General features: G+C 41.6%; 1 protein-coding gene and 1 long non-coding RNA gene across 3 annotated transcripts in view; both read right to left on the bottom strand.

Annotated features, from left to right (window-relative positions):
• Positions 1-14,688, bottom strand: part of LOC115587132 (uncharacterized) — a 238,268-nt gene that overhangs the window by 62,917 nt on the left and 160,663 nt on the right. The gene's annotated exons all lie outside the window — the stretch shown is intronic.
• Positions 1-14,688, bottom strand: part of LOC115587119 (glycine receptor subunit alpha-3-like) — a 163,644-nt gene that overhangs the window by 39,274 nt on the left and 109,682 nt on the right. For both annotated transcript variants that reach the window (XM_030426758.1, XM_030426766.1), the window contains exons 4-5: positions 4,082-4,305; positions 1,824-1,906 (exon numbers count right to left, since the gene is read on the bottom strand). In XM_030426758.1, the coding sequence (XP_030282618.1) occupies positions 1,824-1,906; positions 4,082-4,305 (307 nt within the window). The remainder of the gene's footprint in view (positions 1-1,823; positions 1,907-4,081; positions 4,306-14,688) is intronic.

Raw genomic sequence — 14,688 nt, 5'->3', positions numbered from 1 at the left:
CCCATGTTATACTGTTTTTCATCAATTTCACACAGCTGTCAGAAGTCCAACAACACTGTAATCAAAAATGCCCCAAACCCATCTGTGGTCCTGAATTTCAGCTGTCTAAAAGTCGCTCAAGTGAGCTTTAATGAGAGCAGGCTATTTCTGTGCCTGCACCTTTAAATGCTAATGAGCTAATGAGTAATTAAATGCTGCTTGTGCTAGCAGTAGAATGCGCTAATGTTTTATGGTTGATGTATCGCTGTGGCTTGCCGAGACGCTGTCGTTCAGCCATACCAGTTTGTCCCAGATCAGAAGTACAGCCTCGCAGCTGCAGCAGGACGTTTCAGAGTGGTTAGTGTGTATGAAAAATGCTAGTTTGTTCTGTGTGTTGTTACAGTGACTACCATGTAGCTAATGGCTAACAGCTAGCGAAAGCTGTGTTTGTCTCCAACACAGTCTTCAAACTCTTGGACACTGTTCGCATCGTCTCTGTCTCCAATCTGCACGTTTCCAGACTTTTTACTGTGACAACCAAGCTCCATCATAATATTATTGACATTAAACGTGCTTCAAACGCCATTGTTTAGCGGACCGAAGCGGAGCTAACTAGTTAGCCAATTTCCAGCTGACTTCACTTACCTGTGGCTCGGGTGCAGTTGCTGGGTCCTGTATGGTTGGGACTGATCCTTTTACGGGGGTCAGTGTCGAGGCAAAGCCAGCTTGGTACTGACCCTCGTTACTGAAGCAGTCCGACGTGAAGTGGTTAGCACACACATACAAGCTAACACGAACTGCAGCCGGCACGTTGTCATTAAAAATGAAACGCAACCACTGTTTCTTCTTCTGTTCTGTAGCTGGGACAGAATATAGGCACTGATGTTGATTCTTACAACCAACAACAGAGCAATTTGCGTGTCTAGCTCTGAGCGACAACATTGCAAAACACTGCTATGTTACCGCTGGACACACCAAACTTCACATTAAGGATGAACGCCCCCCTCTCGGATATCTCCTATCATGGCGCAGAGGAGGCCGGTCTATGAAAATCTGAATCTGAACAGCCTGCAGGAGTGCCGTTTTACCAGTGGGTGGGCTGCAGAGACCATGCAGGAATCGTTTGCTTTCCTAATTCTGGGAGTTGGCAGGCTCAGGGAGGACCAGCTTATGTATGTAGAGACCAGAGCATGTGAGCGGAGCTGAGCAGCGAGAATTTCCGCTCCCCGCTTACGTGGGTGTTCGCTCCTTCGCTCCATTGCTCAAAATTATACCAGACAGCTCCGCTCAAAGACCGCTCTCCGCTCACCTAAAATTTCATTCAGCTCCGGTGAAATCGCTCCACGCTCGCTCAAATTTAAAAGAGGGAGCAATTCCTGACGTTGCACCTATCTGACCTGTCTGCTTGCTTTACGAAATATTTTACAAATTCCATCTCTCAACGAATGACCTCCGATGTAGGCTTGAAGGCACACGTGAGTCTGTGTGGACTTGTGCATGCCCTAGCTCCGACTATATTTTGCACGCTCCGCGCTCCACTCTGCTCACATGCCCTGGTAGAGACCAGAGAAAACGTGTTTTTCATAATATGGGACCTTTAATATGCACTTAAACTGTCACAGACGTGCACACTAATATTGTGACTGTAAGAACCAGTGAGTAAAGGATAGTTTTGCAGGTTCTCACACTTTTGTGGAACTTAAAGAGGGCTGTTTGAAGACTGACTCAATCCCCTATCCAGTTTTTACCCCTAGCCAACACTGTTGAGTGTACTGTGGCCCGTCAAAACAGAGTGGTGTGTGTGTGTGTGTGTGGGTTTGTTCATGGTGTGTCTCTCAACTTACAACTCTCCAGCTGCATGATACAGGTCTGAACATCCATAGGGAAGTTTTTTAGGTCCATGGGACATGACAGAGTTAATGTTAGTCTGAAAGTAAAGAGAGGGAACAGAATGAGGGAGTTTAAACGTTTAGATACTTTAATAAATGTCATACGCAGTATCAAAAAGCTTTTATAACCTCTTTGCAATACTTCTGACACTTTTGCTCTTGCTTTCCATCACTTCTACCGTAGTGAGTTTAACCTGAAGTATAACCTGGTTCTCTAGTTTTAGAATCACATGCATGTTAAAGCATTTGGTAAATATGGTGAAGACAAACACAGAAACTTACATATAGACCTACTATTAACAGAGCACCTGAAAGTAAGTTAATGTGTATTGCTCAGTTATTAGTATCGATTGACCCATATCAAACCTTTTTAAGGTCAGATATTAGGAAAATTTGTTTTTGAACAGGTAAACCCTTTTTTAGACGTTTCTGTCAAGTTTCAGAGCCCACCAATGAATCAGTTAAAGTGGTGAATGACACCAGAATTAACACTGACTCAAATAACTTTCAGCTCTAGATCTACCTGACCTCGCAGTGCAGCTTTTGATATCACTGACCATGATCAAAAGTTGACAGACGCGTCCTAAACGTTCCTGCAAGGTTCTATGTTTAGTCCAGTCCAAATTTTATAAAAGAATATCAATTTGAGTTTCATCTCTATGCAGATGATACCCAAATGTACATTTCTGTATCTCCACATGATTTGATTTTAGTCCAATTGATAGGTAAGTGTTGCATACATATTGAATAGATGTCACAAAACTTCTTACAGAAGATAAGACAGTAGCCGTTCAAACCATTCACTAGATAGTTTACCTACAGACCTCGAGCCTAATTTTTTTGGCCCAATTTTGATTTAAGGTGTCTTGTCATGATTTTTCATTGATTTTTAAGACTTTTGTTTAAGTCCTTTGTCTTTATTTGATTACATATTTTAGTGACTTTTACTTATTTAACATTGTATTGCTTTATTGTTCTAATTCTTAGGTCTTGCAAAATGTTCTTTATTGTTGTCTACTTTTGTTCTTTGTATGTGCTACACTCATTTTCCTAAGCACTGTAGGCTGCCTGTCTTCATGACAGGTACTGTATAGACCGATCAGGCATAACATTGTGAGAACGGACAGGTGAAGTGAATAACACCGATTATCTCCTCATCATGGCACTTGTTAGTGGGTGGGATATATAAGGCAGCAAGTGAACATGTTGTCCTCAAAGTTGATGTGTTGGAAGGAGGAAAAATGGGCAAGCGTAAGGATTTGAGCGAGTTTGACGAGGGCAAAATTGTGATGGCTAGACGACTGGCTCAGAGCATCTCCAGAACTGCAGCTCTTGTGGGGTGTTCTCGGTCTACAGTGGTCAGTATCTATCAAAAGTGGTCCAGAAAGGTGTCAGAACACACAGTGCATCGCCGTCTGCCGCTTATGGGACTGCATAGCCACACACCAGTCAGGGTGCCCATACTGACCCCTGTCAACAATGGGTACGTGAGCATTAGATTTGGACCACGGAGCAATGGAAGAAGGTGGCCTGGACTGATGAATCACGTTTTCTTTTACATAACGGGGATGGCCAGGTGGGTGTGTTTTGCCTACCTGGGGAACACATTGCACCAGGATGCACTATGGGAAGAGGGCAAGCCGGTGGAGGCAGTGTGATGCTTTGGGAAATGGTCTGCTTGGGTACTGCCATCCATGTGGATGTCCATTGTGGATGTCCATTTGACATGTACCACTTACCTAAGCATTGCTGCAGACCATATACACCCTTATATGGAAATGGCATTCCCTGATGGCTGTGGCCTCTTTCAGCAGGATAATGTGCCGTGCAAAAAAGCAAAAATGTTTCAGAACCTCGCAACTTACAGGACTTAAAGGATCTGCTGCTAACATCTTGGTGCCAGATACCACAGCACAACCTTCAGGGGTCTAGTGGAGTCCATGCCTCATCGGGTTAGGGCTGTTTTGGCAGCAAAAGGGGGACCAACACAATATTTGGCAGGTGGTCATAATGTTAAGCCTGATCGGTGTATATTAGGTTGAGTTGATGTGAGTTGTTGGTTCATGCATTTCAAATAACACATTTAGCGTAACAAATAACTTATTTTGTATTGTTTTAACTCAGACATGACTGACCAGATAGTGTTGGTCTTTGACCCCCCCATCCCTCAATTTGTCACCAAGAACAAAAAAAAGGCATTTTACCACACTTACCTAATAGAATACAAAACATTTCCATTCTTGAATATCCTGAGCAGTTTGTTGTCTGTAGTGACTTCGTGAAAGTGGGCCCCCTTCTCATTAGCAAAGAACAGATCTGGCTTCCAGATGGAGTCTAACATGGAGGGGTCCAGGTCCAGAGAGTCATCAGGGTATTCAGCATAGGCAAGCCTAGGATCATTCCACTGCTGACGGAGGAAGATATTTACTCGATAGTCCTATAGACATAGAGAATAACATGAGAAAGTCACTCAGTCACATTTATGAGAACACTTTTATGTAATTTGAAGTAACTGGGTTATTACCAATTACATAAAAAAAAATGTGCATGATGAGCCATGTTTGGCTTGGTACACGCATCATGGACGATTTTCTACATCTGGATGATAGCTGTCCCAATAATTCTGTATGAAGTTACTCAGCAGTGATTCTCGGGGTGTATAAACATAGACCGATGGAGAAGTATTAACAAGCAAGCATGCTGAACTTCACACCTTATAGCATTGCGCCTGAAAAGGGAAGAAAATGTAGAAGAGTAAATTAAGTGGTCTAAGTGGCTAAAGTTTTGCAGCAGTATGTCATATGGTAACACTCTCATGTCACCGCTTATTTGCCTTAGGTAAGCAAATCACAGTCTAATCCTAATATTAATCCATGGGGGATCCCATTATTAGAACTGATAATGGTATTTACAAGAAATGTGCATAAATGTCTTCTTTGGCATTTCTCTGATGTTTCCTTAACCACTTCTGGCTAAAATACAATACATTAAAAATCACAAATTCCTTGTCCAAACCTACTGCTACCAACTTACAAACCAAACTGTCTTACTTTTCCATCTGACTTAAGTGCTATTTTACAAACCATCTGGGATCACATTTGACCACAGCATCATATTTATCAGCAGTGAAATATACAGGAGTGTGCTGCCAATGTGACTGTTGCCAAGCTGCTTTAACCTGTCTCTTTGTTGGAATTAAAAACAATAGGATGAGATAAAACTGGCTTAGATGGGGGAGTGGAATGGCGGTGCATAACTCAGGCATGTTATCATACAAACAGGTTCTTTTATGCAGAGCAGAAAATGCTTTTGGGGAAATTTGGGTCATTTGTTTGTTTCTGAACGACTTAAATAGTCCATGAAAGTAAAAGCAGAATAAGCAACCGGCGGGGACACAGGGTGTCTAAAACTGGTCCCTAGATAGTAAACTGAGTGTCCCGGTGCCAGTATCACTCCATTGAAGTGCAAGTTCAGCTTCCTCGAATATTCCCAGAGTGCACTATAAAAGGCAGTGAGCCTCTCTGCTCACTATGCTCACTGACTGTAAGTGACATCACTACTCTTCCACTTCACTTCACTTCACTTTCAGCCGGCATCATCATGGTGAAGGCAGCTAATGAAATAAAACAAGGGGAGTCTGATCTAGGTGAGACTGTTGCTGATGCTTTTGGCCCACATGAGTCGAACATGCAATTTTTTTTCGATATGTCCTCTTTGCATATATGATGATAAGACTCCCCTTGAGAAACAATTTGCTATGGTATCATTACAGTTATATAAACCTGTTTATAATCTTTATTCTTTATTTTTCATTGCCTACATCACCGCTGGCTCAGAAGAACACATATGCAGTTATCATCGCTGCCTAGGAATCATGTACTGTAGCTGAATCATCAGAGCTCCAGTTTTCACTGATGCACAAACCTCATCAGAGCTTGAAATAAAATTCACTGTACAGTGAATCATTGCCTGCCCGGGGTCATCCTGGGCATCCATACCTACAGATGTGTTCTGTGTTGGCTGATAGAGAGGCCTATATTTCAGCTATTCACAGTAATCAATTCTTTCTGCTGGTCTTACTACCATAGTGTCTGAGCAACAAGAATCATAAATATCCTTCTCTTACTGCCAGCTCTTTCCGCAGATACATACTGCATACTACTTTTAAGGAAAAAAAACTAAAACAGAAAAGAGTGTATTTTTGTGTTTTTTATATGTATAGTGTTTGTGTATTGTAGCACTGAGTTTAAGAGACATTAAGCTATTCATTCAAGTCAAAGTGACCAATGCATTAACGTGAGTAGTGTACAGACCAGAACGACCAAAACTATCCTGCACTGATTATTCATGTGCAAATGATGTCCATTACCTTTATCAATATGTTTCATACCATACCTCTGTTTATGGAGCTTAAAACTGCATTAAAACAGTTTTTGTTTTAATTGACAATAGATCAAATGGCTTGCACTGAATGTTTTATATAAGAGGTATTAATTATAGTGAAGAGTCTGGAGTCTCCCTCAGCTTTACAGAGCCTTTAAGCCTCTTTTAACTCTTTATTCAGGTGATATAATCCACTAACTCTCAGTGTATGGATGTAACGGTTACTGGTGTCACGTTAAACCACGGTAAAATTCCTGACAGTGAAAGTTACCGCTCAAGTTTTAATTACTATGGTAACCACTGCGATCGATAACCACGGTGTGGAAAACTCGCAAGATACTTATTAAGTCTCACTACGCATGCACAGCGCGCAGCGTTCGCTTGTTATTTAGTGAGGAAGACATGGCGGAGGGAGGACGTGATAGTAGCGGCCCTTTAGGCATGTTTCCGCCTTCAGAGAGAACCAAATCTGAAGTCTGGGCTATTTTGGTTATTATAAGAATGCTCAGGGAGAACTGGACGAAGATGGCAGCCCTATCTGCAGGAGCTGCAAGAAGAAAGTTGTTGTGAGCGACGGCAGCACCTCCAATTTACTTACTCATTTGCGTGACCATCACCCTCAACTGTTTAGTGAATGCAAGGTAAGCTAAATCAAACCAGTCCTTCAGAGACAGCAATTTGAGACATTAATCCACGCCTTTGTAACCACTAGGCTGGATTATTGTAATGCACTTTATATGGGGGTTAGCGGGTCCTCCATTGCGCGTCTTCAACTGGTACAAAATGCTGCTGCACGTCTTTTAACTTGCACAAGCAAGTATGAGCACATCTCACCTATTATAGCTTCACTTCACTGGCTGCCCGTCCATTTTAGGATTCATTTTAAAATTCTTTTATTTGCTTTTAAAGCCTTGAATGGCCTTGCCCCACTGTACCTCTCTGAGCTGCTGCACCCCTACACTCCCAGCAGATCTCTCAGGTCAGCTGACCAGCTGCTCCTGACAGTGCCTAAAGCTAGGCTTAAGCTCAGAGGGGACCGAGCGTTTGCCATAGCAGCTCCAAAGCTTTGGAATGGTCTGCCGCTGCACATTAGACAGGCCTCCTCTCTGTCTCATTTTAAAACTCTTCTTAAAACCCACCTCTTTTCTTTGGCTTTTAACACCACGTAGAGTGTTGATCTTATGTGTTTTTATGTGATTGTATTTGTTTTATGTGTGCACATGCATATTTTCTTTTTTTTAATGTATTTATTTATTTATTTATTTTATCTCTGTTTTATCCTTTTGTGCAGCACTTTGGAAACCTTGTGTTTGCTTAAACTCGTGCTATATAAATAAAGTGGATTGGATTGGATAACCTTAAGCTTGGGTGCATGTTGTATGTGTATTCTCTGTCTACTTTGCTGTTGTCACTAATGTAAACTGACCAGATGGTGGTATAACGGAACAAAGTTGATCCGTGATTTGGCATGTTATCTGAACCGCTTATTAACTGTAGATTTCACTTTTTAAAGTCGACCTAATAATTCCCCAAATTGATGCAGAGCTGCAGTGAGTAGGATTTGAAACAAACACGTACTGGGTGGACTGAGTTAGTGAACACAAACTGACTGAGATGACTGACTTTCATCTCAGCTCTGTTCACCTGAGCAGCGTCTACCTGTGGCTCAGCAGCATCTGACCAATCAGATTGACCGAGTCCATTGACAACAGACGAGCAGGCAGACAGAGAGACAGACAGCCAATATATAAGTAATATCAGAAATATATAACACTTGTGGATTATTTGTAGAATAGACTTTATATAAAGAATAGTATAAAATGCTGAATATAACAGTGTCTAGATAGAGATAAGAGCCAAAATAGAGTATTCATAATTCATTTAACAACAATAATCCTTTTTGTCTTGATCTAAAAATGTATCCAACCTGTTTCTCACAAATGTGATGTGATCTAAATTGTGAGTTTTGTGATCTATTGGTTGCACCTGTAGTATTAAGTAACAATGACAGTAATAATTACTAATGACATTTTCTATTCATTTTTTTCAGAAAGTGTCTCCTGGCCAATCGAGTGCTACTGCCAGTAAATCTCATTCTACTGTATTTAAGGTTTATTGCACAGTTTTGATACATTCTTTTAAACTTATTTAATGTTGATTTTGGTTTGGGTTTGGACTATTTTAATACATAATAAATCTATTTTAAATATAAATCTTGGTGAAATTATTTCAATTTATCAGTGTATCAGTATTTTTTCAACATTTTGAAGACATTTTAAAATACCGCGATATACCGATAACCTTGATAATTTTGGTCACTATTACCGCGGTGTTAAAGCCCCTGTACGGAGTTTTTAACTGGATATGCAAAAGTCTCTGGTTTCTGCTGATTTGTCTCTGTTACCTACAACAGCAAATGAGCCCATCAGCGTGAAGATACGCCATTTCTAAGTAGTCTAATTCTATACCTCTGAAAGGCCTTGGTCGGGTCGGACCACTGACGAAACGATTTACGGCAGTCAGACCAGAACTGACAACATTCAGGATACGGCATAGCTGTTTTGTTGCTACGCTAGCCAGTGCTAACCGAGCTAAAACTTTTGTCATGGCTGATAATGAGACGAAGAAAAGAAAAAGAAACCGAACCGAAGACCAACGAAAGGCCAAGAGTGAATCCGATCAAGCTAGGGCTAAAACACGGATAAACATTGGCGATTCCTTCCAGAGATGGAGAGAGTTGTGGGGCTTGAAGGGAGGGTCGGATCCAGAATTCGCCCGATTCCTCCTAGACAGGTTTGTAAATTTTATTTCATTTATGAAATGTAATGCGGGACGTAGTTTACAGCAATACATGAATTTATGTTGTTACAACAAAGCTGGCTAACGTTACCACTAGATTAGCTCTAGATACTACACTCGTGAAAACGACAACAAACGTCTTAGATCACGCATCCATTTCAGCTGTGTGTATCAGCCCAACCGACCTGCAACGATGCATCGGTAATATCCTCTGTCATTATAAATGATTCAGTTTCTTACTTAGAACAAAACATCCATCACAATCACTGTGACTTTGCTGTAACGCTAGCTCTGTAGCACCGTGGGTAATATATATAGCTGGGAAATTGCAGCGCAACAGCAGCATTACTTTGTTTCACTGGCGGCATATTATATTAAGTAGAAATACAAATAGACACATTACCTTGTCCATATGCACGCTGCAGATAGCTGCTAAAAAAAATAAAATAATAAGTTTTCAAAGCAAGTCCCATCGTCTTTCCGACGTTTCCAAAACAAATCTACACGCGCCGGCCAGACAAACGTCTTCACGACAGTGGGCGCTAGAGCTCATGGGAAATTCAGTCTTCATTCCGGCAAAACACTACCGCTTTCGTCCAGCGGGGCCGCCAAAATCCACACTAAATGAAAAGTCTGTACAGGGGCTTTAAATTCATACCATTACATCCCTATCTCTGTGACTCATTAGCACAATTGGCTGTTTTAAAAGAAAAAGCTCAGTTGAAGGGAAATTTGCAGATTTTCAGCCAGCTTTGTATCACTTCAAGATTGGTAATACACTGTCAGAACAATGAAAAACTTCTGTCTATTGGGCCTGCTCCCAGGTTCTCTATCATTTGCCAAGAAATGACGCAAAATGAATCTGGCAGATTCTAGGAGAGTTGTACAATATGAACTAAAGGTAAGACTTCCGCATTTGAATGTGTCCATCCCCGGACACATAGTGTATGGTCTGATTGAGAAGGTGAGAGCTGCCTCTCTATCTCTTGGATTGAATCATCTCATCAAACTAATCAAACTATCTAAAGGACTAATACCCCTTTTCTAATGGTCAAAAATCCCACTTAAATCTGTTCAAATGCGCTGGCTTTTGTGTGCAATGGGATTGTGTAAATTTACTGACTTTGGAGTAGACATAGGTTTTTATCCCTTAAGCTTGGCTCACCTTGGCTTTGATCTAAGCATAAGATATATCCCGCCACACAAAGTGATTAAGCATAATTGACATCCGGTGGTGGTGCGTAAATAATGATACTGTAGTAAAATCTACAAACTGGTGATAAACATAACATCATCACTGGCCTCCATGCTGCCTACTGCTTGCTTGTATTTACTTGAACTGGTGTTGTTACCTGTTTCCATTCGTCACATGAAATGTGACATCAGTGATGTACAATGTAATGGTTCAGATGATAATCACACAGACAGGCTGCCTTGGTGATATAGCTGAGCTAAAGAAACATGTTTCTTTCAGGAGTAGGCTGGAACTGTATTTCATCAGGTGGAAGAAACGTAGCGCAATAATGAATGTCTGCATTGCATCATGCCTGTTGAACAGGAAACCGACTGTTAAAAAGAATGTCATTTCAGTTTGATAAGATGTTAATATGTCAACACTGAATCACTCCCGGTGCACGGCTAACATGACAGTAAACACTGCTCTCCCATAGCTTTTAACTCAAAGTGGTGCATGTGAGCACAAATCTGTGGCATTATTATATCCCCCTGTGTGATCAGAAAAACAAGCACTGCTCGCACACAGATGGAGGATGGATTAAGAGGGATGGACAGACTGAGTGAACAAATGGAAAAAAAATCTACTAATCTAACAGTAGTAAATCTGTTTAACATAGATAGCGTGTATAGAGTGAACTAACCTGGCCCTAAGCCCTTTGTGTTTTTTTTGTGTATTTGTGTGTGTGTGTGTGTGTGTGTGTGTGTGTGTGTGTGTGTGTACTGTATCTGTGACATTGGGCATTCAAAAATTAACCCTTAATCTCTCCTTCTCTTTCTCAATGATGAAAACACAAAGAAGGAAAAGTATTTCGTCAGCATTATACATACATACATACATACATACATACATATACACATGCACACACATACATACATACATACATACATACATACATACATACACACACACATATATACATACACACACACATATATATATATATATATATATATCCAATGCTTTCAAAAGTCCAAAAGGTAATATAAAATTGAACTTCATCAATATTATGTGTAAATTAGGTAGTGTTTATTTCACAAACATTGAAAAATAATAATTTTGAAATGTTTTTAATGTACTTTCTGGTCAGTTGAAAATGACCAGTTTTCGTCAACACCATCAGACTTTTTTAAATTGGGAAAAAAAATCAGGAATAATTTAGGGCAGCTATTACTCAAAGGACCCCTTTCCTTCCTCCTTGGTCTTCCTGTTGACGTGAGAAAATTTTAGCTCTGGTAAGTTTTTGATAATACTTTGTATTTCATATCTATTTACTAATATGCACAGGTCACAACCATAGCGTATCAACTCTAAAATGACTAGAAGTCAACATTTGAGTACAATTTTCTGCAATCTAGCATTTATTTATATAGATTGGGTGGACCATGATCAACAGATGAGAAAACAAGATGGCTCCTGTGAGAATCCTGTGTGATATAAGGAGCAATGTGCTTTTTTGTCAACACCATTAGACGTCAACACCATCAAAATTTGTAGCTGATGGTGTTGACACTTCCTCTGATGGTGTTGACTAATGCCATTTTAGTGTCCATTTTCAGCATTTTAATGTTGGTTATACCAATAATATCACTTCCTATGCATTTTTATTGCTATTGCAGTTTCATGTGTGAAATTAAACCTAGTTGTGATATACAGTAGTGTACTTAAATATGTTTAATTATGTTTTAAAAAAATCCAAGATGGCGCCGCCCGAGTGGCAGCCAGTCACAGTAGCTCCATGTGTTTTTGTGTGGTTTAGTGTCTTTTTGTACTTTTTTTGTGTCTTTTTCTCTGCGAGTCTCAGTCGGAAGTGTGCACGGATGTACAACTCCTGAGACTAGGCATTTCTTTAATTTTCTTTCTACGGCCATTTAAATCAGCATCAGCGGACCCCTTCAGCCATGGCTCCATTGTTTACACCGGGAGCAGCTGTTAGCACTGTGCAACACGAAGGTACTCCCAGTGGAAAGACCGGAGATCCCCAGGAAATTAAGGAGAAGGAGAAGGGGATGCAGTGCTGGAACGAAGTGCCGGGAGAAGAAAAGACAGTATAAACCCTGTATACCATCTGTCATTATTGGGAACGTAAGATCTCTCCCTAATAAAATGGAGGAGCTAACGGCACTAACCAGGCTGCAGAGGGAGTACCGGGAGTGTAGCCTCATGTGCTTCACAGAGACTTGGCAGAATGAACTCTCACCGGACTCACACGCCACTTTAGACGGATTTCAACTCGTGAGAGTGGACAGGAAAGCAAAGGAGAGCAGTAAGAGGAAAGGAGAGGGCATAGCGATGTTTGTAAACAACAGATGGTGTAACCCGGGACACATCAGGGTGAAGGAACAGTACTGTAGCAGAGACATTGAACTGCTAGCGGTTAGCATTCAGCCATATTACCTCTCGAGGGAATTCTCGCACGTTATCACGGTAACTGTGTACATTCCCCCATCGGCCGATGCAGCTGCAGCCTGTGAGACTTTACACACTGTTGTATCACAGCTTCAGACATCGCACCCACAGTCTCTCCTCCTTATCTCCGGTGACTTTTATCATGCTTCCCAGTCCTCCACTCTCCCTACCTTCACACAGTATGTGAAATGCCACACCAGAGACAATAGAACTTTGGATCTCATGTACGTGAACACCAAGGACGCATACACCTCCTCCCCCCACTGGGCCGTTCTGACCACAACCTGGTTCATCTGTCCCCTGCATACATACCTATGGTGAACAAACAACCGCCCACCAAGAAGTACGTGAGAAGCTGGTCTGAGGAGACCAGTATTGCACTGAGGGACTTTTTCGACACCACAGACTGGGATGTGTTGTGTGAACCTCACAGGGATGACATCGATAGCCTGACAACCTGCATCACGGACTGCATTAATTTCTGCGTGGAAAACACTGTGCCTACCAGGAACAACGGTGTTTCCCTAACAATAAACCCTGGGTGACCCCAGAGCTAAAAGCCCTGCTTAAGGAGAAGAAGAGGGTTTTCAAATCTGGGGACAAGGAGGAGCTGAGGAGGGTGCAGGAGGAGCTGAAAAGGGGTATAAGGAGAGGCAAAGACACTTACAGGAGGAAGCTGGAGAAGCGCCTCACGGGGAACAACGCCAGAGAGGTCTGGCGAGGCCTGAAAACCATCTCTGGCCACACAAAGGAGAGTGGGAGGGGCCCTGAATCTGAAGACTTGCGTGGATTTCTTACTGAAACATGGCATACGCTAGAATCCAGAAACTGTCGTACGCACAAAAAAAAAAGATGTATCAAAGTGTGCATACGCATGAATCCAAGCACTTTTCCTTTGTCCCTGTCCACGCCCCCATTTAAATATGCAAATTAATTTAAATAGGGCCTGCACCGGGAATTCCCCTCTCTGCACCATCAGATTCACACCATGAGTAAAGGGAAGAAGCGCAACTTCACCGAGTCTGAGCTCGAAACTTTATTAAATGAAGTCAAGATGCGAAGATCTGAATTTTTTGGTAGCCTCTCGTCAGGGATAAACACCCAAAAAAGAAATGTGAGTGGGAGCGTGTGTGTGAGGCAGTGAACGCTGTGGGGTCGGAGCAGCGCACACTCACAGAAATAAAAAATAAAAAAATGGTCCGACGTGAAGGTGGAGGTGAAGCGGAGGATTTCGGCCCACCGCCGAAGCGTGACCGCAACGGGCGGGGGGACAGGAGTCAAATGAAGGAGGAATACAACATGTGAAATAGGTTTAGTTTCCTTTGTTCATGCACCACTTGATTGAATCACTGTTGCTTTTTTTTAAAAGAAATATATTATAATAATAATAATAATAAGTGCTACCTTTTAGTGGGAAACAAACAGAAGGACAAAACAACTTCATTACAAGGATTGACAAGACTGACCACACTTATATTAATGACTGCAAGAAGTGCGCCATGGCTACTGCAGTGTGACATTTCCCACTTTACGCACTTTATTGACACAAATACTGAACACAAGGAGACAATAAAGGGCTTGTTAGATAGCTCTGCCGCTCTATTTTCACCAGGGAAAACCAAATACACATATTTGAATGCATGTGCCCAAATGGGCATGCATTGTACTAGTTTACATTCGGGGCGCAATTAAATGGATAAATTATTTACTCAACGAGAAGCCACCCATCGCGCACAGTGCCAGCCTCCAGCCTGTTACCAACCATGCTATTGGTAAGAATGAACGAGTCATGCGTTGAACAAGGAGTCAAATGACTCCTGCATTTGCGCATCACATATTATTTGAACATTAATTGAATGAAAATGTTTCCTGTTGGGAAAAACAAATTCATCCTGTGATGGCGCTTTTATAGCAACATGTGTGCAGCCAATAGCTCCGATTACATTAGGGAAACCGGCTCTTGCTGCAAATTGCGCTTTAATGTTGGCCTGTTCA

This window comes from Sparus aurata, chromosome 1, assembly GCF_900880675.1.
Source record: "Sparus aurata chromosome 1, fSpaAur1.1, whole genome shotgun sequence".
NCBI lineage: Eukaryota > Metazoa > Chordata > Actinopteri > Spariformes > Sparidae > Sparus > Sparus aurata.
Note: the sequence above shows the minus strand (reverse complement) of the source record. Positions and strands in the feature narration are given on the sequence as shown.